Here is a 27,348-nt window from a genome sequence, read left to right as displayed (position 1 = left end):
TCTGAGTAGAGAAGCCCTTGAGCACAACTGCAGAGTTAACACTCTCCCCGTCCCACACCGCTAAAATTCTATGAATCAGTGTGACCCTTACAAATCTCCTCAACCACACACACCCACACACACACACATACACACGTGTGCATACACACATGTACACTCCAATGCATACCACCCCCTCTCAGGCGTGAACTACCAGAGACCTATTACAAAAGAGGCGCTAATTAAGTTCTGGCCGGCGGAAGCTGCCGAGTGAGAAAGTGAGAGAGGAAGAGTGTGTGTGTGAGAGAGAGAGAAAGTGGAAGAGCGAGAGAGAGAGAGAGAGAGTGAAAGAGAGAGAGAAACCGAGAGAGTGAGAGAGCGAGAGAGAGAGAGAGAGTGTGAGAGCGTGGCTGATCTTTTTCATCAGCGTCTGGGGCTTAAGAGTGTTCTGTAATTACCACTGCCGATAAATCCCACTAATGAAAAAGACACAGGGGCTGAGCACGGGGGAGGACTCCTGTTACAATATAACAACAGAGACGGAGGGAGGGGAGGAGAGGAGGGGGGGGGGGGGTAAAAAGGGGCAGGAAGCAAGAGGCAGACAAAAAAGGAAGAGGAAATTGTGTGAGTACATCTGACTGTGTTAGGTGGGGGGTAACTGGAACTGAATCCAAAACTAATAGGAGCAGAAAGAGAGAGAGAGAGAGAGAGAGAGAGAGAGCTACAGAGGGGTCTATCTGTGTAGGGTGGGGGTGGGGGGAACTGGAACTGCATTTAAACCTGATAGAGGTGGAAGAGAGAGAGAGAGAGAGAGAGAGAGAGAGAGAGAGAGAGAGAGAGAGATAGACAGAGAGAGAGACAAAGAGGGGGAGGAATAGAGAGCCAGTGTGAGGGAGGGAGAGGGATGGATTGGAGTGGAGAGGATGAGAGTGGGCGGGTGGGCGCTAATGCTCCTGCTGTGGGCCTCTCTCTGGAAGTCCAGCACTCAGCCGTGTCCAGACTCGCTCACACCAGACACAACAACGCTAATTACAGTCACTCATGTTGTTGGCAACAAGTATTATAACATCAAACAAAATGTATTAATGTACTAATGTTGACACACACACAACTATAATGTTGACACACACACACACACACACACACGCACACACAGACACAGGCACACACACACGCACACGCACACGCACACACACACTCAAAGAGGGGGTATCATCTTGGAGACTCTGGTCATTTTGCAGGAGGACATGATCCCTGCTCCAGAGTCACAGGGCAGACACCATCAGTGGGTCAACACACCCTCGGACAATCACTCCAGTGTTTCCCCTAGAATTTTTTCCAGCAGCGGTGCTATTGATTGTAGGAACCCCCCCCCCCCCCAAAAAAAAAGAAATTTTTGAAAAAATGACTCCTTCAATGGTGACTTCTGGTGGATTTTGTGAAAGAAATGGACAGATTGAGTGTTACAAATTATGACATAACCATCAACACAAGCATTTACAAAGCATGATTATTGCAGTACTTGAACAGGATTATTCATGTTTTTCTTTCACCTTTTTCATTTACATTATTAGTAATTAGCCACCATGGGCGTAGATTTAGGGTGAGACGCTAAGGACTAGTCCTAATCAAAAATTTAAGATGACAAAATTGTCCCCACCAATATTTTAGCGAACTTATTTGTACTGCTGATCATTCCGACAGCCAGCACGACAATACAAGAAACGTCAGGGTTATCTGACACGCAGGCTACACGCATGGAGAATGCCAATGCACAGGCTACTTTGCAGTGCCAGTCAAGCGAGCAGGTGCGTCAACGACAACGGTAAGTTACCAGGGCTGTCTGCAAATACATACCCCATAAAAGGCCAAAGTAAAACATTTTTATATTGAATTTGACTGACAGAGCTTTCAATTCGGCAGCCGTGGCCTACTGGTTAGCGCTTCGGACTTGTAACCGGAGGGTTGCCGATTCGAACCCCGACCCCTCATTGCTACCCGAGCGCTGCTGTTGTTGCAGGCAGCTCACTGCGCCGGGATTAGTGTGTGCTTCACCTCACTGTGTGCTGAGTGTTCACGGATTGGGATAAATGCAGAGATTATATTTTCTTAAATGCAGAGATTAAAATATACTTATACTTACAATTAACCACATTATAATCAATCATAATTGTGTATCTGTGCCGAATTTCGTAATTCAAGTCCAGTGTAGAACTGAATAAGAAAATCATAAGGCTGTATATCTTGAACTTCCAGTATGTGAGAAACTTGACTTGCCTTAATATCTCCAACCTCAAGTATGCAGCTAATAAGGAAATATAATTGTTATTTAATTAAACAAGGTGAACTTCTCCCCACTGTGCAATGCAGAAAAGGATGCTACAAGGAAGGGAATTCAAACACACTCAACATCTTACCATCTATTGATGTCATTGTGGTTCATTGAGATATCTGACATTTCTTCTGTTAATTGGCTTGGATACAAAAGGACATTGTTGCCTTTGTCGGTGTCCTTATGTGAACTTGCACAGGTAACCTTGCTCATCTTTACTTGCTTACGACTTCACACCAGTGCTTCAGGGCAGCCGTGGCCTACTGGTTAGCGCTTCGGACTTGTGACCGGAGGGTTGCCGGTTCAAACCCCGATCAGTAGACACGGCTGAAGTGCCCTTGAGCAAGGCACCTAGCCCCTCACTGCTCCCTGAGCGCCGCTGTTGTTGCAGGCAGCTCACTGCGCCGTGATTAGTGGGTACCTCACTGTGTGTTCACTGTGTAGTGTGCTGAGTGTGTTTCACTAATTCACAGATTGGGATAAATGCAGAGACCAAATTTCCCTCACGGGATCAAAAGAGTATTTATACAGTACAGTAATGAGTAATACATAATACAATTTTGAAGTAACTTGCCCAACACTGATGACAACCATCACTTTCTATGTATGTCTGTGTTTGTGTGTGTGTGTGTGTGTGTGTGTGTGTGTGTGTGTGTGTGTGGAGGGTCAATCAAATTCTATGATTGCCACTGATGTGAATGATCTCACAAATCACACAAACCAAATCAAGTTTTAAAAAAATCGCAAAAGTATCGAAATTGAGATTCTTCACTTAGTATTGGTATTGAAACACTAATGTTGGTATTGTGACAACAGGAGTTGGGGATGTGTCCCCACCAAAGCTGAGACCAAACCTACGCCCCTGTTAGCCACTGTACACTGTAGGCTAAGCCACTGTACAAACTATTACTATTTAGAATGATTTACGATACATGAAAAAATAATTGATGTCCTAACTGATGTCCTATTTTTTTAATTAAGGCACTAAGACAAAAGGCAAAAGATGTTTTTTATTCCTCCCTTTAGTCAATTTCAGCATGGGTGTCTTAACTTTTGCACAGCACTGTATAAACTATATAGACTTCTCTTTCATGTCATTACACTGTATTGGTGCTATGCAAGTCGAATTGAGTGCTTGTCACTTTAAGGCCGTGACGGCCCGTGGGGCTTGCTTGATTCTCACGGTTTTAAGCTAACTTAGCAGCGTTGTTGTGCATGGTGCATAAGAATATGTGGATGAAATGAATTATGTTTTCCATGTCATTTGGTAAAATAAATGCTCAAAAACTCGAAGAAAATCTATCTTGGATTATAGGAAATAAGTGTCTTGTATCATTTCTATAATTTTGGTGAGCTCTACAGGAATTACAAACTATCAGATGTAAATGGTTGCGTATCCTATTACTCAAATTCAATTAAACCCACCAATAGGCTAGCTAGACCTTAGTTTCACAGCCTAGGTATTTTAGCAACACAGGGCTTGAAAGCATTGCCTGTATCACAAACAAAAACGAAACAATGCGTGGAATTTATCTGGGAATAGGCCTTCAACGTTAGCCTACTATTATTTGTTGACATCAAACCTGAACGAACGGCAGCTGTTCCTGAAGTTCACATGTTTTTTTTTTTTTTTTTTTTTTTTTTTAAATTAGGCAACTTTTTTTGCAGTGGAGCTTGAATTCCAGTAGCGGCGCTGCGCCGCTGATGAATACATTGTAGGGGAAACACTGCACTCAGACGCACTGTATAAAATAGCTAGTGCTCTAAAAGGAGGCAGAGCGAATGAAGGATGGAACCGAGACAAATGGATGGAGGGAGAAAATGCTAGAAAATAGCAGCCATCATCTCCCCCTGAAGCCTCGTCCTGTGTTTGCAAAGAACAAGACAGAGCTGACAGGCAGAGATCTGGGTGATGAGAGGGAAAGGACTGAGGGAATGAGTGATGCGTATGCAGACAGAAAGACAAATAGAGAGAGAGAAAGAGAGAAAGAGAGAAGAGAGAGAGAGAGAGAGAGAGAGAGAGAGAGAGAGAGAGAGAGAGAGAGAGAGGGAGGGAGGCTGGAAGCATCCCCGGCTCCTGACCGTGTTGCTGGGAGCCGAGCGCTCGGCTGGAGCCGGAGGCCATAATTAGACACAGCGGTGCAGTAAACAAGTGGCATCGGTGTGCATCACTAGCGTCCGCATCACTGCAGCAGAGAGAGAGAGACAGAGAGAGAGAGAAAGACAGAGAGAGAGAGAGAGCAAAGGAGAGGGAGCACACAGCAAAGGCACCTAGACCTCTGGGAATCATATCTGCCTTCTGTGCACTGCAGGGGAGAGAAGGTAGTGTGGGGAGGTAGATAGGAACTGTGGGCAGTTAGCAGTGTGTGTGTGTGTCAGGAATCGTTTGATGGAGGATCTTGTCAAAAGCTTGTGGGGATATAGGGTTTACAGGGGAGCACATGTGTGGGGTTGCCTCTGCTGTGTGTATGTGTGTGTGTGTGTGTGTGTGTAGCATTTTTGTGTGTGTATAGAAATGCTACCGGATGTGTGCTTGTGCGTGAGGACATTTAGGGGTTCCTGCATAGCATATGATATGAGTATATGATTGTATGTTTACATGTGTATGTGTTTGTGCACACAAATGTGTGCTCATGTCTGATATGCCAGTACTGTATGTGTGTATGTGTGCGTGTGTGTGTGTGTGTTCTTACAAGAGTGTGTGAGGCAATGGATGAGACACCCAAAGCTTGGCTCAGCTCGCAGGCTTAAGATCGCCCTCCTCTGTCTCGATCTCGTTAGCCCCCCGCCTGGGGTATCGCCGGGCCCAGGTAGCCGGGGCAGCACCCTCCACTGCCTCGACTGATCCGGGAATCCGGTGAGGAGAGACCCCCGGGGAAGAGTGGGGAAGGGCAGAACGGAACGGAGCTGGAGGACGCTGAGCCCCTTTCTGACCACAGAAAGCCCTTGCCACAGAAACCAGATGAAACTGTTCATTAGCGAGAGCGAGGGAGAGATGGAGTGAGACAGCAAGAGAGAGAGAGAGAGAGAGAGAGAGAAAGAGATCTGGGTATGAAATAAGTCTACGTCGTAGTGAGAGCTTTTACACACTCTGCGATAAGTAAATAAGGCAATCATTACGTAAAGGCAGGATGTGGGGGAATGGGGGGTTGAGAGAGGGGGGTCTTGGTGGCGGGTGATCCACCCGGCTGCTTGTTAAGGAATGAATTGACATCTTCCATGCAGTGGTGCGGTTCAGGTCCCAGTGCTATATGAGAGGACGGTGTTTAAATATCCATTAAGGCAGGCTAATTTGCGGGAGTTGCGGCGAAGTGGGGGTCTCGGGCACTGGAGAATCTGGGACCTCCTGCGCTTACAGTAGTTCAGCTCATTTGGTAATGATCTTTAACGAAGACATCGTTAAGACATCACAGTGCAGGCAATCGAGTCGTCTGATGGCGAGAAAGCCGGGACATGCGCTGAGGCAAAAGTTGCGGTCAAGGTTGCAACATCCGGCTGATAGTATCATTGATGAGCCCATGTCAAGGCATCAATCAATTCCTGGGGTCTGAACTTGCACTGACATTAGGTTTGTATTGGGGACTGTTGTACATAGTGAACCAATTTAAATGAAATGATGATGTGGTCTCTTTAATATGGCTGTTGTGTGTACACCACTAAATTTTTTAAATAACATTCCCATTTCACAAAATAATAGCAAGCAGTAAACAGTACATAATGAGCATGTAGTATGCTTTCCGTAAAAAGAACATAATGTACTGTATTGCCCTTGGCTGTGATCAAGAATGTAGAATATATAGATTCTTACATCGCCTCTGCTTTTGCACTTTTAAATTCTAAATATCTTTTCATTTCTATTCAAAAGGGTCCTCAAGGGTTTAAAATAGCTTCCAATCACACACACAGGACATGGAATCTTGCTGCCTAATGAGGTTAAAAATCAGATAGCCTACATAAAAAAGCTGGATGTTGACATTTTCATACGCTATGAGTATATCACCTCAGGGGCCCAGAGGACTTGGTGTTCCTGCTGATGTGTTGTGCTCTAAGCATCTCGGTGGTCCATGAAGACTCTTAACAACTCTGCTTTGTCTCCCTGTCCCCGTGACATGCAGGTCCAGGGAGTAGTAAAGGTGTCGTCGACTGTGCAGTGTGGCGTTTTATAACACCCGTACGGGACGCCGTTTCCGTCGTGGCACCCCGCCTCCACGCGGTTGATGAGCTGGCACTCTGAACTACTCTCCAGAGCAACCCTGTAAAACAAATAAAAGCAACATCAAGCCAACTTCCCGGGCCAGGGCGTGTTTGTGCTGCTGGTTGGGCGGCAGAAATGACATGCCACCTTAGCGCCAATCCCCCCCCCAACACCACCCCAATACCCCCCCCCCCCCCCCCAACACACACGCACACGCACACGCACACACACACACACACACGCACACACACACACCGTGGATCCTCACTGCTCGTGTGCCGCCGTGTCTCTGCATGACTCGCCCACTGCTGTGAAAGTTTTTTACAACTCTCTACCCCTAGGAAACAAGGAGGAAGCTAGCACAGTTAGATAGAAACACACACACACACACACACACACACACACACACACGCGCACACACATACACACAAACACACACACTGAGAGAGAGGGTGAGCGCTCCATTGCACTCAAATTTAGTGTCTGGGAGCCAGAGTGGGATGATTACGCCCAGCGTGGTCTTCAGAGAGCGGGAGAGAGCGGGAGAGAGAGAGAGAGGGAGACAACAAGGGGACGCCTCCTGCTCCTGCTTGTCTTTCCTCTCTCTGTCCTCAGCAGGCCTAGAGAATCAAGAGGCCTTCTTGACATTAACCGTGGAGCACTATTACATACCCTTGAGGGTAACATCTTTATAGTTTATTATTTTGCACAGTGTTTACTGTTGTGCTTTGTTACACAAAAGGAAGTATCTGATTTAATCTTTTTTGTTGCAGTCACATTGGCCAATTATCATATTACTTTTATTTCAGTCAGAATCTTTCACACTTTGTTGTATAATCAAATATGCGGGAAGGCAGTGGGATAGTAGAAACGTTCCAGATATTCCCTCTATTCTCTACTCCTCTCCCTAGACAACCAGCTGGGAGCATGATAACAGTCATGAACACGGAGAAAACCATAAGCCCATCTAATAGAGTAGACTGCAGCGGGATAGGAAAATAGACATAGGTAGAGCCCAGTAGGTGAAAATCGACAGTAAAAACCAGTTTAAATAAAAACAAACTCAACAATCTTGCAATTTAGCAGCAGTATCCCACCTTCTAAGCATACCAAGAAGCGCACAGCTAAATTTGTATGTGTGTGTGTGTGTGTGGGGGGGGGGGGGGTTATGAAACATTGCTTCAAAAAGTGAGGAAGGAGGACAATATGAACTTGATCTCCTGGCTCCTGGAGAACAGGTCAACTCAATCCATCATTATTACATGAAACCCTGCTGACCACCAGTAAAGGAAATATGGCTGCAGGAGGCTTCAGTAACAAGCTCCAAGCACAGGCCTTTAGACTGGTCCAGTCCATTGGATTTGTTCATGCATGACTTAGAGATAAATAACACTGGGGGACCACCTTCACTAGAAAAACAATCCTGGTCAAACAAACATGGACAAAAAAGAATTCAAGTCATAGTCAGAGTCATCGTTCGTATGCAAGTCAAGATTACAGTACATAAAAGAATCCTCTCCATACACCAGCAGACTACTTGATAATGGCTGATTCTTTCACAAGAGTCTGGCTCTGGATATACTTCTACCTCATTTAGTGATAGGTGCTAAATCACTAAATAACCCCATGGACATTCACAGAGAATGCCAGATAACATTAATCTAATCACTGTAACAAATGGCATTTGGGTAAGATTTACTGGCATTAAGAGAAGAGATTACATGAGATTTATTACTTGTTTTCTCTCCTCTAAAATTCTAGGTGCTGAGAAAGTTTGGAAAGAGGAATACTGGAGCACATTTGATGGAGAAGAAGAGGGAAATTGAAGGGCCTGGACTAAGCATTCATTCCCTGCTAAGAACACTCCGGGGGGTTTGGTAACCACTCTCAGTAGCAATCTGTCATACACACCGACAAGGGAGATCGACCCTACAGTATAGCAATGAGTGTGTGTGTGTGTGTGTGTGTGTGTGTGTGTGTGTGTGTGTGTGTGTGAGTAGGTGACTGAATGGGTGAATAAGAAAGAGAGAATGAGAGAAAGAGAAAGAGACCGAGTTTGTGGGTGAATGAGTGTGAACAAATGTGTCAAGCAATCAAAGGCGCGCACACACACACACACACACACACACACACACACACTTTGATAGCGAGAGAAGCTGCCACCGGATCATTTCTCAGCTCCTGGGGAGGCTATGGTTGGTCCCTGTGCTCGGATTACAGGGAGTCTTAATCCCTTTCTTTCCTGCTCTCCCCCCCTCTCTCTCTCTTTCCCTCTCTCTCTCTCTCGCTCTCTGGCGCTAATCACACGATTGATGATGGAGCTCCACCCCCCACCCCCTTTGCAGTCTAGAAGACTCATGAGGTAGCAGACCTCTCTCTGGGCAACTAGCCAGCTGTGAAAGCTTCAATGTATGTGTGTGTGTGTGTGTGTGTGTGTGTGTGTGTGTGTGTGTGTGTGTGTGTGTGTGTAAGACATATTGCTTGGGAAAAAAGGTGACCTTGCTGGAGGCCTGGCCCTCATTTCCAATGCATAGCTGCAGAGCTTGAAGCCAAGCTGATGTTTGAGCCACACTAAGCTGCGAACATGGAGGGGTTGAGAGGCTACTTTGTGTAAACAATGAAAGTTCCTCTCTTGCTCAAGCACCAATTAACACCAGCGAAAACAACACGAACATACGGACAGGGGCTAAGATTAGGGGATATCCTGATGCCCGAGAGCCTTGAACTTCCAACTACATCTGTTTTGGCTTATTGTAGAATGGACAAAGAGAGAAAGAGGGAGAGAGAGTGAGAGTGAGAGAGAGTGAGAGAGAGCAAATACAATTTACCACCATTATGCGCTAACTAACCTGCTGTTTTTGCACAGCTACCTGGCGTGACCTCAACAGAAATGCATGTCAAGGGAAAGCACACTGCAGATGCTCAGCCCCTGAACAGGCTGGCCTTCAGGTGTAGGTCACATTTAGTCTCATTAGTGGAGTACTGGGGGTGGTGCTGGTGGTGCTGGTGCAGGAGCAGGCATCTGTGTGCTTGCTCATTACTGAAGCTGGGAAACAAAACTACAGTATACACTAACAATCATGACATGGTATGGCGCACACACGCACGCACGCACGCACGCACACACAGAGTCTAACTGACCACACTGCTCCTGCATATGTGAGAGGCCTTGGCCAGAACCTTGGCTCGGTTACTTTACATTAGCTGGCACAGTTTACATTGGTTTTACAGTTTTACTGTTCTTTGAGTGTGAATAGAGAAATAAATGCACATACATTTACCATTACTGTCCAAAGACTCACACAAACTGACACTCTCCACAGATCTTTTACATGTGTGATCAGGTTGGCTCAATAATGATTGTGTCTCATTGTGTGTTTTGGGTAACTTCCTTCCTGACAAAGGGGTTCTCTCCCAAATTGTTTGGTACACAAGTTGCCCATCGCTGGACAAGTATAGGACTGCAGCCGGACTGTTCTCCCTTGACTGCCAGAGAGGACCCTGCACAGCAGTACTACCAGAGAGGGTTGAAGTGGTTAGTACTCAAGGATCTTTGGTACTACTGTCCTAGGTATGGCATTAACTCCACGTCTATATGTAAAGCATAAAGTGAGCATGGTTAGTTTAGCCATACTGTTCAAAGCGGCTCAGTTTTTAGCATTACTCTCTTAATCTTTGCTCCTTTGTTTCTATAGTTGATGGGATTCCCTTCTCTACTGTTGTTTCTGGGTTACTCGCTGGGAGAGTGGATAAGGCCAACATAAACAAACAAAGCCTCTGTCTGCATCCATTCTGTTGGATAACCTGAGCAACCATCCCTGCAGTATTGCGATCTCCAACCATCTAAATTGAAGTGGGTTAGTAAAACTCACAAGCCGGGTCACACATGCGCGCGCGCGCACACACACACACACACACACACACACACACACACACACACACACACACACACACACACACACACACACACACACACACACACACACACACACACACACACACACACACACACACACACACACACACACAAATACTGTCTCTTCAACTAAGTTGGACACACTACTGGTCCGATGCTAATCAACACTCAAAAACTTCAGTTCAAATGAGACATGTTGACCATTGCCATAAATTAGCAATAAGAAACACTGCATTCCCACTAGGGTACCGGCTGTTTGTGTCAACTGGGCACATTTTAAAGCCAGGATGTTCATTATTGTTATTACCTTAATAATGACCAGTGGACAGAGAGCCTACCTAGGCAAAAAAGGGGGCCAGGGGAGGCCAGTGAAGGGGGATCAGATGGGGACAGTCTGCCTCCTGGGTGGCGCGCTGCCCACAAAGCCACTCACCTTCATGGGCACCAGTGCGACGATGGCTGGGCAGTGCCGCTGAGCTCCATCCCTCTGGGCAAGCACTTGGCCACCGGCCGGCCGCCAACCTTGGCACTCTTCCTGGGAGTTTGTTTTATGTGGTTTTCCATCTGCAGCGGTCTATCAGAAAGATGGGAGAGGGAGAGAGAGAGAGAGAGTGAGTGACAGTCTGATAGACGGAGAGAAAGAGGGAGGGTGAGACAGTGAAAAGGCAAGACAGAGGAAAATAAGCAAACGTAGCATTTATCTGGTCGTTGTGATTTCAAACTCAGTGAAAACAAACCATTTTCAACCCTGGGTACCTTTGGTGAAGCCGCGCCAGATGTGTGCCATCAATTTTTAGTTATTTATCTAAGATTCATTAATTATTTACCTTAACACCATTACAGGGAAATGTCAAACACTGACAGGACGTATAGTAAATACACGTTGACGTGAAGTTAATCGGACACAGAAAGGTGAAAAGGGTGGTGGGAATTAAACAACGAGAGAGAGAATGAAAGTGGACGAGGAAGACATGTATGGGTGTGAGGTTGTCTAAGAGGGTAAATGTTTGGCATATCTTACAAAAGCAAGCAATGACTACGGGGAAAAACATTTTGTGTCTCAAATACTGTAAGATCAGTCTCTCTACAAGGCAGGATTTAGGAGACAGTCAAGGGAATGAACAAAGACATGCAAAGAGTGAAACAAGACAACTGGAAAACAAGAGTAGGGGGGAAAGTAGAGTGTCCGCTACTGACAAACCATGAAAAGAGAAGGAGAGGAGTGAAGTGAAGGAGATGGCAGAGTTATCAGAGTCTGTGAAATTGAATGTGATCCAGCTGGTTGGTGGTTGGCCCACACCACTCCACGACGCGATCAATGCCAGAGGAACCGGAGTGATTCAGCAGAAAAACCTCATCCAGGCACAATCAAGAGTCCATTCTGACAACTTTCCAACAAAAGCCTACAGTCTGCTGTTGGTGGGGGGTCTGGAAAGCTGCTCCTACAACTACAATGGCGGACTTCATCACACTTAACTTTTCCCTTTTAGTGTGATTTCCCTTTCTTTCTTTGAAAAGTTTCTCCTCAAAGTATTCTGAGTCATTTTGCACTAAAGCAGCACAGCAAAAATATATAGGGACCAACAACAACAACAGGGTAGAAATGAACCCCTCTAAGAGAGAGATGGGGGTTTCATGGAGAGGACCTGAGGGCTGTGTGTGTTCATGTGTTAGGTGTGTTGAATCTGTGTTGCGAGAAGATGTGTGTGTGTGTGTGTGTGTGTGTGTGTGTGTGTGTGTGTGTGTGTGTGTGTGTGTGTGTGTGTGTGTGTGTGTGTGTGTGCGCATGTGCGTGTGTGTGTGTGTGTGCCTGTGTTTTCTTGTGAGGGATGCTGAGAAACACCAGCTTAAAAGCATCCTGGTTCAAAAGGCCTGGACTCGGCCCTTGCTCCCGGCTCAGAGGGGCCTGACCTGGATTAGAAGACAAGAGGAGAGAGGGAGAAAAATCAATACGGCAAGCAGTGCTACACTCGTTTGAGATCGGCCCGACCGCAACACAGGGCTCAGGGCAATGTCTGGGCGGCCGATGACTGTTTGAAATGGAACCTGAATTGAAAAGGCTTATATTGGATGGGACAGCGAAAGATAAGACCTCTGTCTTCCATGACCCTGATTTTCCCCCTTCATTGTATTTGTTTCAAATTGTATTGCATTGTTACTCTAAGGTTGTGACAAAAGATATGAGTATTATCTCTTTGATGAGTGTGATATATTCATATATACCAATTATTGTCACTATGCCTCTACTGGTCTTGCTAAATTATCGTTTAAACATTAATATTGTTCACACTGAAATTGGCCCTCAGAGTTAGTCTTATATTGCTAGACAGTCTAGACCAGGGGCCAGATCAGGCCAGACAGCAGATTTCATACGGCCCCCCAGCCCCCAGATGTTTTGAGTAGGAAGGGAAAATTAGAAAAAAAGATATTAACATCCAGTTGTCTTCAACAATGTGTAATAAGCAATATCTCTATGATATGATAAATTGATTAATTACAGCACTACAAACCATCCTCAGGAAAGAAGAAGTGTAAAAACTAGCATGGATGTAGGGCATTGCAAGAGAGAAAGAGCAGAATATGACAGCAGTACATTATTTGTACGTGTTTGCTCATAAGTGATATTATCATATAACACTCTGATACCCATGCAGAAAAATGATAATGTCCATGACAATGACGGCCCCCCACGAGGTCTCATTCCAACAAATCCGGCCCACTACCTAATATGAGTTTGACACCCCAGATCTAGACAAACAAACCTATCTTAGAAGATTCATCTGGATTCAAGTCATTTGTGTGTGTCAAATTAATTGAGTGACACAAAAACAAAATACATCAAGCCTATTGGACCCAGAAGGTAAACAAACCATACTGTAGTATGTTACCAACATCCACACATCAGTGACTTCCACAACTGTCTGCACATGAGACATTTTCACTAACTATTTTATTTTGCCAGTAACAGTTTAACCGGTAGCAGTTAACTGGGAGTAGCTGGGAGAGTAAGTATTATTAATTAAGGATGGAACTCCTGCCCTTTTTTTTCTAGCTGGCTAGAGAATTCCACTTATATTCCATATTCCAGAGGTTCTCTGCTATGTAAGGGTGGCGTAGTGCAACAGGTCATAGCCTAAATGCAACAGCGCCTGTTTAGGCCAGAAGAGAGAAAAAAAACCCTGCTTACACGCTATATTAGTCAGACAATATGTGGCCGTGTCAGAACAAAGTAAGCTATCGACAGTGCTGGGTCACAAAGCGGCAGGTGCGCACCTGAACAGTAAATAATGTCCCACGACTCGTGCGAGAAACCCAACGCTTCACGCTCGAGTAATCAAGCCTGCAAAAAAAAAGCAGAACTCAGCAGGAGCTGGCACGGGGGGAACTGGATCTCTCTCTCGCCCCCACCCCATTTACCCACGCTGCCTCTGTGCTGCTCTGTTCGAGACGAGCAGCAGCGGCTGGAGAGGTGCCATCCGATGATCAATAACATTGACAGCTTCTGCGGCAGGCACAGAGGCCCATTAGGCAGGCCTCCAAAACAGGCAGGCGGCCACTGTCTTTCCAGACGCGCCACTAGGCCCGGGCTCTCTGGAGCGCCTGACCTTGGGACGCATGACTCGGCTGCTTGGCTGGAGCTACTCTGCGACGTGATGAGGCGTGTTTTGGCTTTTTTTGGCCCCTTTTTCGCCGACAGTTAGCAGACGTTTTTGTTTTGGATTGCCATATATTGTGGTGATAGTGTGTGTTTATCAGTGTTAGGGGGCTCTGGGTGTTGGCCAGGCTGCTGAGCCTCAGCCACAGAAAGACAAAGAAAGGCATTTAAGACCTTAACTTGACTGCTTCAGTTCAGAATGGATTTGCAGTACAGTGATCAAGTATTCAATTCAATGCCATTTACTGTACAGAGAATACACTTTAACCACATTTACTTGGGCTCTTGGGCAATTAAGCACTTGGCTATTGTTGGCACCTACCACCATTTTTAGTACAGTGGATGTACTGGAAAGGGTAAAGAATTGTTTTTCATAGCTGGATCTGTTTTTGCAGACAGTGCCATCATTTCAATGAATTGAGTCTTGGGCGGTGACTGCTAACCTAAAAAATCCAGAATTTGTACAAAAACCTTCTTAGTTTCCCAAAAGTAGAGGTTTTGTTCTCTAGACTAGAGCTCTTTTAAAAAGTGACTGTCAGAAGGGATTATTAGTGGTAGGCTACGCACCTGTGCCAACAAAACACTGAGAGGGATAAGATCTGTCTTCTTCCAGCGGCTGAGTGACAATCTCGGTCTGCCAATGTCCCCCCCCCCCCCCCCCCCCGTTTCTTTCTTCCTATAATTGTTGTTTATTGTTTTGTTTGTTTGTTCACTTGTGCTTCCGTTCCCCGACTCCCCCATCGTGACCTGTTTAGGCGCGAGATGCACACCACAACAAGATTCGACTGCATAAGCAGAAATAAACAGGAGGCAACTTCTCAAAGTCACAGGCCCTGAAGGAGACGTAAGGAGTACAGGAAGCACAGAGGTACAGAGAGAGGAAAGGGGAGAGAGTTCGAGAGAAGGAGAGAGAGATTGGAACATTCAGAAGATTGTGTGTGTATTTATAGCTGTGTATGTGAATGAGGAAGTGTGTGTGTGTGTGTGTGTGTGTGTGTGTGTGTGTGGTGCGTGTGTGTTCGGTTCCACAGCAGGCTCTGTTTACATGGATAATGAGCAGTGGGGCTGCGCCCTGTGCCAACACACACAGCCCCTGCATGACTAATGGCAGCCGGAGTGCAGAGGCCCCGGGCTCAGGGGTCCGGGTCGGCACTGACCGGCCCCTTGGGGAGGGGACAGGTGAGCCCAGGGCCGGGAGCCCACTGCACCCTTGGCTCACCTGTACTATATCCATCCAGCACAGGTGGAGTCGTGTCAAAGTCACTCAATGCATGTATGCCAATGGAAAGTTAAACTGACTGTACTTGGAAATGTAAAATAAAACAAAGGTTTCATCGATACAATTGGTAAGCATCTAGTATCATATCGAATGAGCGGTTTCTTGTCAACTTAAGCTTTACTGATGCCATGGCTTTAAATTTCCACATAATCAAAACCACTCGAGCATACACCTACACAAACATCACAATAACAATGAAAGATAAACTATAACTTAGCCTAATGCTACTACTTGTTTATTACTTGTGGGGCAGCCGTGGCCTACTGGTTAGCACTTCGGACCAGTAACCGGAGGGTCGAACCCCGACCAGTAGGCACGGCTGTAGTGCCCTTGAGCAAGGCACCTAACCCCTCACTGCTCCCCGAGCGCCGCTATTGATGCAGGCATCTCACTGCGCCGGGATTAGTGTGTGCTTCACCTCACTGTGTGTACACTGTGTGCTGTGTGTGTTTCACTAATTCACGGATTGGGATAAATGCAGAGACCAAATTTCCCTCACGGGATCAAAAGAGTATATATACTTATACTTATACTTGGTCATGACATGCTAATAAGGTCCAGTCAAGTGTCCAGCAGTCACTGAAGCCTCTGAAGTCTGCTGGCACCTCCTTCACCAAAAGTTTGTGGATGGTGCTGCTGGGGTCCTGCGTCTCCTTCCCCTCCGGCTGCACCAATGACAGACACCTGAGAGCAGTGAGCCAGTGACTAGTGACAAAGACAGACCCAGACAGCATGTCTGACTCAGTGGCGTGATAGTGATAGAGAGGAAGACTCTAATGGAAAGGGAGGGAAGAGGATGGATTAGGTGAAAAAGGGGAGAGGGAGGAAAAAAGAAAGGGATGATGCAAGAGAGAAAGGCTAAGCACATTGGTAGGGGTATAGAGAAAGAGAGATGTTAGAGAGAGAGAGTTGTAAGACAGAGAGAGATGGAGAGAGAGAGAGAGAGAGAGAGAGAGAGAGAGAGAGAGAGAGAGAGAGAGAGAGAGAGAGAGAGAGAGAGAGAGAGACGGGTGTCATGGCCTGTCAGACTGGCACTGTGAAACGGTGCTTTCAGATCTCATCACTCTGGCAGCAAACGGGCTGAAGTGACCGGAGATGGGGAGTGTGCGGTGAGAGAGAGAGAGAGAGAGAGAGAGAGAGAGAGAGAGAGCTGAGCCCTCTTCCCCTGGGTCCCTCTGTCAGACACACCTCCACACCACTCCTTTCCTCTCCTCTCTTGCCACCTCCTCACTCCTCTCTGGCCAGACATGAGAACACAGCCCAGGTAAGGGGGGATAGAGACTAGAGAAGGTGAGGACGAGAGGGGACTGCAGACATGAGAAAAGAAGATGGGGGAAGAGAGGGAACATGGTAGAGGAAAAGAAGAGGAATGGTGACTGAAGATGGAATGAATGTAGAGAGAAAGCAGAGGATGGGAGGATGACAGAGGATGCAGGAAGCAAACAAATAAAAGAAATGCAGAGGAAAGAAAAACAGAGGAGGGGGAATTTACACTTATTAGTTCATTTTCATGTAAGAATAATTACTGTTCTGCTTCTACTAATTAGTATGCTTTTATCATGCGCCATACACACCCTCTATCTGACAATAAGAGAGAGCATGTCAGCTGGGAGCAGCTGTCATTTAGCGGGACTATTCAGCGACACACTGAGAACGGGAAATGAGGTGCCCCAAAATGACATCGGTAAACAGCCCTTTCAAGCATTTCAGTCACCATGAGTCAGCCGTGTAATGACAACAGTGTTTTCTAATTGTTGCTGCCGGAGCTGAACTTTGACGAGGTGCGAATTTGGCTGTCGCTCACATGTGTGGTTAAAGTTCTTAATGGAGAGAGTGGGAGAGGTAAATATGTGTGCAAGTGTGTGTGTGTGTGTGTGTGCAAGTGTGTGTGTGTGTGTGTGTGTGTGTGTGTGTGTGTGTGTGTGTGTTTGTGGGTGGAGGTTGCTCTTAGGTGCAGCAGCAGCAGGAGGAAATGGAAGTTTTGTATACCGTATGTGTGTGTTATGGTGGTGGCGTGTGTGTGTGTGTATGTGTGAGGATGGTGGTGGTGATGTGTGTGTGGGTGTGGGGGTGGTGGGGGGGGGGGGGGGGGGGGGGTGATTGGGACGATCAGTGCTCTGTGCTCAAGGACACACAGCAATTTCAGTTTGGTTTATTTCTTTCAGGCCATGTGCACTCGCCAGCTCTCTCTCTCTCTCCCTCCATCCCTCTCTCTCTCCCTCCATCCCTCTCTCACCCTCCCTCTCCCTGGCATCCTCACTGCAATGCAGCCATCAATCTCTTTTACGCCAGCCTCACAAGTGTATGGAGTTTACAGCGAATCAACTCTTTCTGCGCGGCTATCAATCTGCACCTTGGCGCACTGGGCACACTGCTCCGCCTCCACCCACCCCACCCCACCTTTGCCTCCACCTCCCCTCCCTCCTCCTCCCCTTATAAACCTCCCTTTACACCCAGTCAGTCACCCACATTAAGGCCGCCATCTTAACTATTCCGCGTTACCTCCCGCGTCCTCCAGGGGGCTTCTACTGCAGACAGGAGAAGACAGGGAAGTGGAACAGAGGCCAATGTGTTACATACTGAACACATCCTGAGATGCCCTGTGTTCCCTTCTGTATCACTGTCTGTGCCCGTGACTCAAGATGGTGGGTTGGCTGGTTTTGGAGTGTACCAAGTGGGCACCGGGGCCCAGACTTCTCCTCAAGTGCCAAGGGCAATAAAGAGGCATACGGCCTCCTGTCTCCAGTCCAGCCGCCCCCTCGGCCCCCCTTCCCCTTTGATGCCACTGTCCTTTGCAGAGCCATCAGCGTTTTTCCGCCAGCTTATGCTGATCAGTGCAGTAATTAAGCAAATGTCAATTAAACGGGAGGTTGAGTGGGGGGAAAAAACGCAGAACAGATGCTTGTTTTAAAACATCCATCGATCGACACTGCGCCATGCCATTTGTAAATAATATCCAATTACAGCGACATCCCCTCAAACTATGGTGGAAGGAGAAAAAGAGAGGAAATAAAGCACAGCGCAGCAACACCCCCCCCCCCCCCCCCCCCCCCAACACACACTCCTCCCAAAACTCACAAGGTACCTTAATTAGCGGCAAACTTTGGTTCTGTGGCTGCCTAATCGAGTGTGGAATAAATACCAATTATTTGGGGCATCCTGTTGACACGGAGGCGAGACTAAGCACTCTCCACTCATTCCCCCCACCACCAACATCATCTCTCTTCTCTGCCACAGGCCCCCATAGCAGTTACCATCTCGCTCCTGGGGGTCAAGAGAGGAGGAAGAGGACAGAGGTGGGGGGGGGGGGGGGGAGTGTAGTGTTGTGGTAGAGGGAAAAAAATGAAGGGATTAAGAAGAAAAACACCAACAGCTGGCATCGTAATGAGGAGAAGTGACCGCCCCCGGCCTGAGGCAACCGCAGACGGCGTCCATGCAGAATGGCTAATCGCGGCAGGAAGCCCTCGCTGTCACTCAGGCAGTGCCCCTATGTGGACCTCCCCTCCTTGCCCATACTTACCTGCTCCTGTGACACCATGGTCCTTTGTGTGACCTGTTGCTTCTCTTTAGCATGTTAATCGTTTAAGATGCAGGCTAATTGTAACTGAGGCAGACTGCGCTAGCGTGCTAGTTGCCCATGTAAATCCTCACAGCCCTAACCTTAAGAACGCTTCTAACCGCTGAGTTGGAAGCCTGGGCTTTTAGCTCAGTGGTTAGAGCGTTCGTCTCCCATGCCGGTGTGTGTGTAAAGGTGGCGGGTTCGAGGCCTGTGAGCGGCGAACGAACCGACCTTGTGACATAATGGAAGATGGGGTTTTGGTTGACAACTACGCTGGTGTGTTCAGTCTAAAATAATTAGGAGAACATCAACTGCATGCTCAAAGGGTTTTCTGGGCAGATAGAGAAATGATCATATTCTGTGTCATCTTCATCTTTAAACTTTACTGAACTCCTAGACTCCTCTCAAACTCTGTTCCGAGAGCAGTGGAGCTCTTCTGCCCCCTGCTGGCCTTGTTGGTGGTCTGCAGCAGCTACGGCTGAGCCACCATCTCCCTCCCCTCGCTCACTCTGGGGGCCATTATTACATTGCTGTGTGATTTTTATGGCACCCAGAAGATCACTCAGGGCACTGCATCAAACTCCTCTGAAAAACATCCCTGTTGGCCTGTTAGTCTTCCTCAGTCAAAAAACAATTTCCCCTCACAAAACCAACTCTTAAAACATACATTTAATGGAAGTATGTTTTTCAAGTGTAGCCAAATAGACACACACTATACACATACACACAGACAGACGCAGCCGCACGCACACACACACACACACACACACACACACACACGCAGGCAACACACAGATTTTTTCTGTGACAGCAACTATCTCATAGGGCACCCTCATTGCAGGAGGGAATGGAACAGGCAGAACTAAACGAGTTTGACAAACCAGATGGATGGAATGGAATAATTTGGAACTCATTTAGACTTCATCTGCGACCCCCTACGAGAACATTGAAGAATGAGGAGAATGGAGACAAACACCATGAGAATACACGATGGAGAAAAAAGAAACTCCCTCAGCAACACACACAAAATATGATGCATTTCAGCAGACCTGAATTAACCCCACAAACATTTTACTCAGCTCTGTACTCTCAGCTCTGGATAGACTATTCACAAAATGGTTGAGGGGTCAAGTCATAGTTTTCATTTCAGAAAAAAAGAAAGCATTGTTGTGTGTGTGACTGATTTTACAGCTGGACACGGGAAAGAAAAGGAATAAAGTGAACTATATATAAAAGCTAAAAATGGGGCAAATCAGGAGTGTCTAGTAAGACCATGCTGTCAGCACCTGTAATGACCTCTGGTGGATAGAAAGAAATTACTTTTTAAAATGATGCAATGCCACCACAATCCCTCACTGATCAAGCATGGCTTTTTGGCTTTCTGTCAACAATCCATGGTATGATTCACCAAGAAATGCCATTTGAAAGATGCTTGTTTGGATGTCTGAGAGGAGGCTTCTCCAACTCCAACTTTCTGCAGAGCTCTTAGTAATGTTGACTAGGTTTGGGTATCATTTCAAATTTGATTGGTTCCAGTTCATGGACAGGCACTGTATACAGGCAGGCATTGGGCGGAGTAGGTTCTTTGACTCCGCCTCGTCCATTAACCCTTAAAGGAGTACCGTCACACCGGTGTGACGGGAATGTTGAGAAATGAACATTCTAAAGAATATCTGGGTTCATTGAATTCAACATAGAATTTTAGAACTTTCAATTGTTGCGGAACTTAGAACGTTCAAAAACCTACACCTTTAAGGGTTAATTCCGTATCGGGACACCTCAGTGCCTGTTATCCCTAACATTTCATTTACATGATGGAATTAGAATGGATGTCACACGTCCAGACCCTAAGCATAGCATGTAATGTAGCCTAAATGGTCAGTGTGTGTACAGTAAATGCCACAATGACAGTGAGATACATAACCTAAAATAATAAATCAGATTATAAAGACTGGTGATTGGTTTGGTGCCCAGAGAAGATTATAACAAAAAGGTTGAAAAAGAGGGGGGAGAGACGAAAGCCAGGAAAGACAGAATTCAGAAAGACCTATGACCTCCACATGGGACGAAGCACGCCAACCTCTGACTCATAAGGACTACACAAGAACACAGAAGACCTGCTAAAGCTGAAACCGTCACTTTTCCAAAGCGGCAGGGAGGGGGATTTTCCAAAATGGATGGAGGAGAAAATAATGTGAAGGACTGTGAGGTGGGGGGATTTATGTCCAGGCTCAATTGTTATTCCACACATCTACTGTCCCTCTGCACACAGGCTGTTCTGGCCCTCTGGCACGGGGGTAAAATTGTTGATTTATGATCCACAGCTGTTTGCGAGAGAGGAGATGAGATGGATAGCATGTCTGTGTGTGTGTGATGGTGTGTGTGTGTGTGTGTGTGTGTCTGGTGAGGTGTTTGTGTGTGTGTGTGTGTGGGGGGGGGGGGTATCTACTGTATGAATTCATTTGGCCTGTGCATCTATAACATATGCCATGAGTGAAGAGGAGGCTGTCTTTAGGGTGAGTAGGTAAGCTATTTGGTGCTATCCGCATTGAAATCATTTTACAAATGGATACAGTCACTTGGATAACTCCTCTGAACATCCTCTGATGTTGCTGCCTAGGGGGTTTATGTAAAGTTGTTGAAGTCAATAGTATTCCAAAGGCCCTTCGATAACAACTGAACATTATCATTATTTGGGTGATTTAACAGTAATTGAGTCTGATTGTAAATACTGCCTGCAACTGAAAAGTCACAGAACTAGTCTGAAGTGGCATTTACCGTTTATCTCTGAGCTGTATGAGATCTCATCCACACACCATGAATTCAACACAGACCTTTAGTCTTGGCCTTAGTGAATTGCTGTGACCGAGCCATTGGGAAACTATCCAACTAACCTGAAGGCACAGGATAACAAGCAGTCGAATTCTTACTTAAGAGCAAACAAACTGGCAGCAGCCGTGGGCAGCCAAAATGAAAGGAGATCAATACAAGTCACAATAACACTTTTCGCTGCAAGCGCTACAGCAAAGAGAAATGTTTCCTTGGGCCATGTGTGTGTGTGTGTATGTGTGTGTGTGTGTGTATCACTATTAGAGGGAGAGCAGATAGCCAACAAACGTTCAGAAAAAGTCCTGTTGGCAAATTTGAGGAAAAGTCAGTAGGGCTATTTCACACAATTTGAGGGTGCTGAATTCAAATATTTTGTTTACCAAGCTCAATTTTGAGTTTTAAGCTTGCTAATTAGCATAATTCACATACTTTTTGGTTTTGCCATCAGATATCATAGGAATTGCAAAAAATAAGGCATTAATATACTCTTTATGTATCAGATATGTTGTAGGACAGGACAGGAATTACCCCAATGACCCTCAAGTAGCAAGTGAAAATAAGCTAAAATTAAAATATAAATTGAAATAATAGATAAAAGTCAGTATGACGTTTAGAAACAAAATAGATTCCTTGATAATAAATTGATAGAATAGTACTGTAGGTGACTGCTCATTTTTCTGTAGAAAGTCCTGTCACTAACTATTATGAACAGTTGTCAGTCTTTAAAGTAAAAAATACAGTGTAAATCCTCTGTAAAGGCGATTGTGCTTGCCTAGTTAAAACATCTCACTGCAGAAAAATGGAAGAATGTGCATGTTTGAGGAGTGCTGAAGAGTGCTATGGAGATTGCATTATTTGCAAAGAATTTAGACAAGATATCCTTTATAGTGCAACAAAAAGAAACATTCTCCAGTGCATCATTACTGCATATGATGCTGTAAGGAAAGTGGACCTAGGACAAATCCTCAGCTATGAACTGATTAATGTCCCTGTACTGTAGCTATTGCAGATAATGATGGTTATTTGTGAAGTGGAAATAAGTCTATCCTCACAGGTGCTGTCTAGCAATGTGGAATGTCCAGTAGTGATCACTGCAAAAACTGCTCATTCAACAATGGTAATAGATGCTCAAGATCTAGTTACAATATGTCTTTAGGACACCCATCTGACTACAGCACATTTAAGGGTATGCAGGAAAGTTTGTGAGAAACTTTCGTATTGTTATTTGGTATTTGTTATGTGGTAGCAAATGATAGCAAAAAAGATAATGGTGTATAGGCCTATCTGATTAAGACATGAGTGGTTGAAACATACTTATTAAATTACACTGGGAGCAAAGAAGACCATCTTCACTTTTTTTCCCCTTTGCAACGGTCAAAGAAATCCCATAAACACGGGAAGGCCTAGGATAGCCTACATCAGATGGCCTTAAGATTAGGCTCTTCTGCACAGCATTAAGTGATTTGCATGCAGTAATTTGAACACTGACCTTGATCTACCCTACTTTGGCTATTTAAAGGTAATTTATTGCCAAAACACCACACAATATAAATGAGCTGTAACAAACAATAAAGGACTTAATCACACACAAACTACTATTTTGCTGACTACAAAAATAATAACTAGATGTACCGCAGAGCAGTACAAAATATGACCGCCGCCCAGTCCAGCACATTTTTTCCACAAAAATACGGTCTCACTAAATTGCATTATCCACACTCAATTCTCACTGGTATCTGCTAGACAACAAGTACCAAGACATGATTAGTTCATAGATTTCACATGTAAAATTGATTTTATACAACCCCACCCCCATCTTGCCTGTTCATAATTCTGAGAAATTCTTGAATTGTGTGCATGTGTGCGTGTACACGTTTATGTTTATGTGTGTGGGTGTGGGTGTGTGTGTGTGTGTGTGTGTGTGCGTGCTTGTGTGTTTGCCTGCGTATTTGCCTGCGTATGTGTGTTTGTGCATGTGCATGCATGCGTACATATGTCTACTGTGTGAGTATGTGTCATACGTATGATTACTGTGAATGTATGTGTGTGCGTGTGTATCTGTTTATGCACATGTATGCACATGGAATGGGTTAACATGACCCCTGGAGGCAAACATACGGAAAAAATTGGTCATCCTAGGCCCTACGGTTCTCAAGATATTCACAGAAAACTGTGTCTGCCTTACCCTCCTTTCGGGGGGTCCAGTACAGCGGAGGGGCTACAGATCAAAACGAAAAACGATGGTTCCATGCTATCCATGTGGGGTTATATGCCCACCAAGTTTCGTGTACCCCGGTCTTTCAGTGCCCCGGGAATCCTTGTTGGTGTATGGTCACTAAATGTACACATACATTATTTTATTGTAAGGCCCCCCATGAACGAAAGTTCACAAAACTTGGCATGCATTCAGAGGGTGTCATAATGATCCTACACTTTCAATTTCGTGCAGTTTTGACCATGTCAGCCAGAGATATTGTGATGAAAACACCTAATTGTTTGCTTTTTAATTTTTAACTAGGTGGCGCTATACATGAAATAAGTGGTAATGGGATGGGTTGACATGCCCCCTTAAGACCAACATACAAAAAAAAAGGTGGACCTCCTAGGCCCTACGGTTCTCGAGATATTCACAGAAAACTGTCTCCGGCCACCTACAGGCCAGTTGGTGTATAGTAACATAAATGAATTTATTATGTGGCCCCCCATGAACGGAATTCCACGAAACTTGGCGTGCATTCAGAGGGTGTCATAATGATCCTACAATTCCAATTTCGTGCAGTTTTGACTATGTTAGGTCACAGATACCTGCGATTACAACACCTCATTTTTACTTTTTTGTGTTTAACTAGGTGGCGCTATACATGAAATGAGTGGTTATGGAATGGGTTGACATGGCCCCTTGAGATCAATATACAAAAAAAATGCTCCTCCTAAACCTTACGGTTCTCGAGATATTCACAGAAAACTGTGTCTGCCCTACCCTCATTTCGGGGGTTGCAGTCCAGCGGGGGGGCTACAGATCAAAACGAAAAAGGATGGTTCCATGCTATCCATATGGGGTTATGGGGACTCCTCCTTGAACAATGTGTCCACATCTTCATCTTAAAATAATAATGAAATAAACTGAACTGACCTGTTCCTCAGTTTGTCTGGCCACACCAGTGAAATGAAAACGCCATGATTATTTTGGTATTTGTCTGGATTAATTTCACTCTCTATGAGAAAGAAATACTCCAAATGTAAATTTTCTGCCTGAGCTCTCATTGAATGCTTTGTGAGTGCAGTCACTCCAAAGGGCTATATTGAAAAGCCATTCTAGCTCTATACTACATGTGTGATCCTTCTCTGGAACGATTCCACCACAAGATGGCACCATCCTGCGATAGCCTATTCCCTGCCTTTAGGATACTTTCGGGAAATCTATCACAAAACGTGCATAGCTTTTCAAACGTTTTCTAAAGGATACGTGTCCATGTCATGGCTACATTTAACCTGCAAGGTATACATTTGTTACAGTTACACCGTCCGTAAGCCTGCCCTGCAGTGCTCCCTTTTCTCCTAGAGGGGGTAGTGTGGTGTCACAAAATCAGCGTGCTTTACACTTATTCCGGTAGTGGTACAACCGGCATGGTTTTGAGAATAGTTCCGTTTCATTGACCAAAACTTATTTGGAGAAAAATCGCGAAACTAAATGGAAATCCTGGTGAAATACTACACTTGTCTAATAACACCAACACTTACTCTTGAATATTGTTTATAGGCTTTGACCGAAGTTAATGCACACATCATGTTGTATCCCTACGAGCGCATTTCAAGGTTACTCGGTGGAAACAGCATGGTACGGGGCATGTTGTTTCTAAATTGTGTGTAGACTTATCAAATTATTTGTACATATTCTAATTTGTTGTTTTATATTAAATGTATTTCATATAGTGCAAATTGATTGGTCATCACACTAATGTCAGTTAGATTATACGTGTAAGTTAACCTCAACGCAGTCAGTAATAACGGTAGAAGACCACCATGAAGATCAAACGGCAAAAACAAGCCAAGAAAACCATAAGTTTCTACAAATATAACTTCAGTTTTCGGGAACCTTTTCAAATATTACTTGACGGGACTTTCTGCCAAGCTGCGCTCATCGGGAAAATACAGATCAAAGAGCAAATGCCAAAGTATCTCATGGGAGAGGTGCAACTCTGTACCACCAGGTAGGCTAGGTTTGGCAAGTAGGCTAATTGCTTTAATCAGATCATCAGATGCCAACCATTTCTCACCTTCATGTTGTTATCTGTGCACTTCTTTTTCAGTTGCGCTCTGAAAGAAGTAGAATCTCTGGGGAAAGACCTGTACGGCGCCAAACTCATTTTACAGCGATTTCAGGTCAGGAGATGCCCACACTTCGATGAACCAGTTCCAGCGTCGGAGTGTCTCTTATCCATGCTGGAAGGCACTAACCCACATCACTATTTCATTGCCACACAGGTACCCATGAATTTAAATGAAAAGCTGCCTTACTTGTGTAGGTGCGGATTTTTCTATAGGACCATTTGTGTGTATTTGTTTGTGTCTTTTTGCTTTATTTCTGACTCTGGCCCCCCTCTCTGATACAGGATAATGAACTGACAAAAGGCCTCAAGGAAATACCAGGTGTGCCAATTATGTATGTCATCCAAAACACCATGGTGTTGGACAAGCCCTCCGAATGTTCCCTCAAACGTGTCCAGGCTGTCCTTGCCGGGGAGATGGTGACTCCAACTCAGCAGCAGAGCATCAGCAAGCTGAAGGAAGCACAAGGAGTCAACGCAGAGGAAGGTGTCCGACGCAAGCGTAAGCGAAAGTCGGGTAACCCAAATCCACTGAGCTGCATGAAGAAGAAGAAGAAAGGGCCCACACAACCCAAACAAAGCACAGATGGAGAGAAGAAGACTAAGAAATCTAGAAAACGGAAACGAAAACCTGCTGTTGCCGGAGCAGGAGGACAGACTGTCACAGCCAACCCAAATACGCTCTAGTTTCAGGACCAAATGGATCAAAATGTGCACGTGGACTTTGAATGTCATTTTCAAAATAGCACCCAGATGGAAAGGTGTGTGTGTGTGTGTGTGTGTGTGTGTGTGTGTGTGTGTGTGTGTGTGTGTGTGCGTGCAAAAACAAGACTGAAACAGCACATGGTTTGATGTTTTGGTAACTAAACCCGGATATCAAAATGTTGTAGGTTCATGGGTTTTCTGCTCACATGAAGTGCTTTTAGTCATGAAGTAAGTGGAAATTGAATCACCAATAAAGCTACTTGCTTAAAGCATTTTATTACAAAAACATATTACACAGTTGCTTGGATTCCAGACTACAGGCATTATAGCAAAACAGTTCCTCAACATGTAACAATTAGCTTATACTGGCAATGGTATCTCCAATGATATATTTTGGTTGTTTTAACAAAATAAAAAATGACAGGCACATCAAATAAATGTAGGTATGAACTATGGAGTCATTGTCACATTGAATGAAACTGTCTAAAGGTCACATCTTTGTTCATGAGAATTCTTTGAGAACCAAATAGCACCAGGAATTAACAATACTAAATAGTGCTGACTATGAGGA

At 45.3% G+C, this 27,348-nt stretch overlaps 1 protein-coding gene and 1 long non-coding RNA gene across 2 annotated transcripts; one reads left to right on the top strand and one right to left on the bottom strand.

Moving 5' to 3' along the window:
- Positions 1–5,956: 5,956 nt before the first annotated feature.
- Positions 5,957–26,158, bottom strand: LOC121696171. The gene is made up of 3 exons (XR_006026248.1): positions 26,022–26,158; positions 10,856–10,996; positions 5,957–6,564 (listed from the first exon to the last, which is right to left on the bottom strand). It is a non-coding gene; the product is annotated as an uncharacterized LOC121696171 (long non-coding RNA).
- Positions 25,554–27,234, top strand: utp23 (UTP23 small subunit processome component). The gene is made up of 4 exons (XM_042077513.1): positions 25,554–25,955; positions 26,055–26,229; positions 26,358–26,833; positions 26,882–27,234. Exons 1-3 carry the CDS (start codon positions 25,768–25,770, stop codon positions 26,757–26,759), a joined length of 765 nt encoding a protein of 254 aa, XP_041933447.1. The 5' UTR covers positions 25,554–25,767; the 3' UTR covers positions 26,760–26,833; positions 26,882–27,234.
- Positions 27,235–27,348: the final 114 nt, after the last annotated feature.

The sequence above is a fragment of the Alosa sapidissima genome, chromosome 21 (genome assembly GCF_018492685.1).
Source record: "Alosa sapidissima isolate fAloSap1 chromosome 21, fAloSap1.pri, whole genome shotgun sequence".
Lineage (NCBI taxonomy): Eukaryota > Metazoa > Chordata > Actinopteri > Clupeiformes > Clupeidae > Alosa > Alosa sapidissima.
Note: the sequence above shows the minus strand (reverse complement) of the source record. Positions and strands in the feature narration are given on the sequence as shown.

Excerpts from the sequence above, each read along its gene's own strand:
- utp23 (XM_042077513.1), top strand. The coding sequence starts at position 25,768 with ATGAAGATCAAACGGCAAAAACAAGCCAAGAAAACCATAAGTTTCTAC. Across the intron at positions 25,956-26,054 it reads GTGCAACTCTGTACCACCAG|TTGCGCTCTGAAAGAAGTAG; the intron begins GTAGGCTAGGTT and ends CTTCTTTTTCAG. Across the intron at positions 26,230-26,357 it reads ACTATTTCATTGCCACACAG|GATAATGAACTGACAAAAGG; the intron begins GTACCCATGAAT and ends TCTCTGATACAG.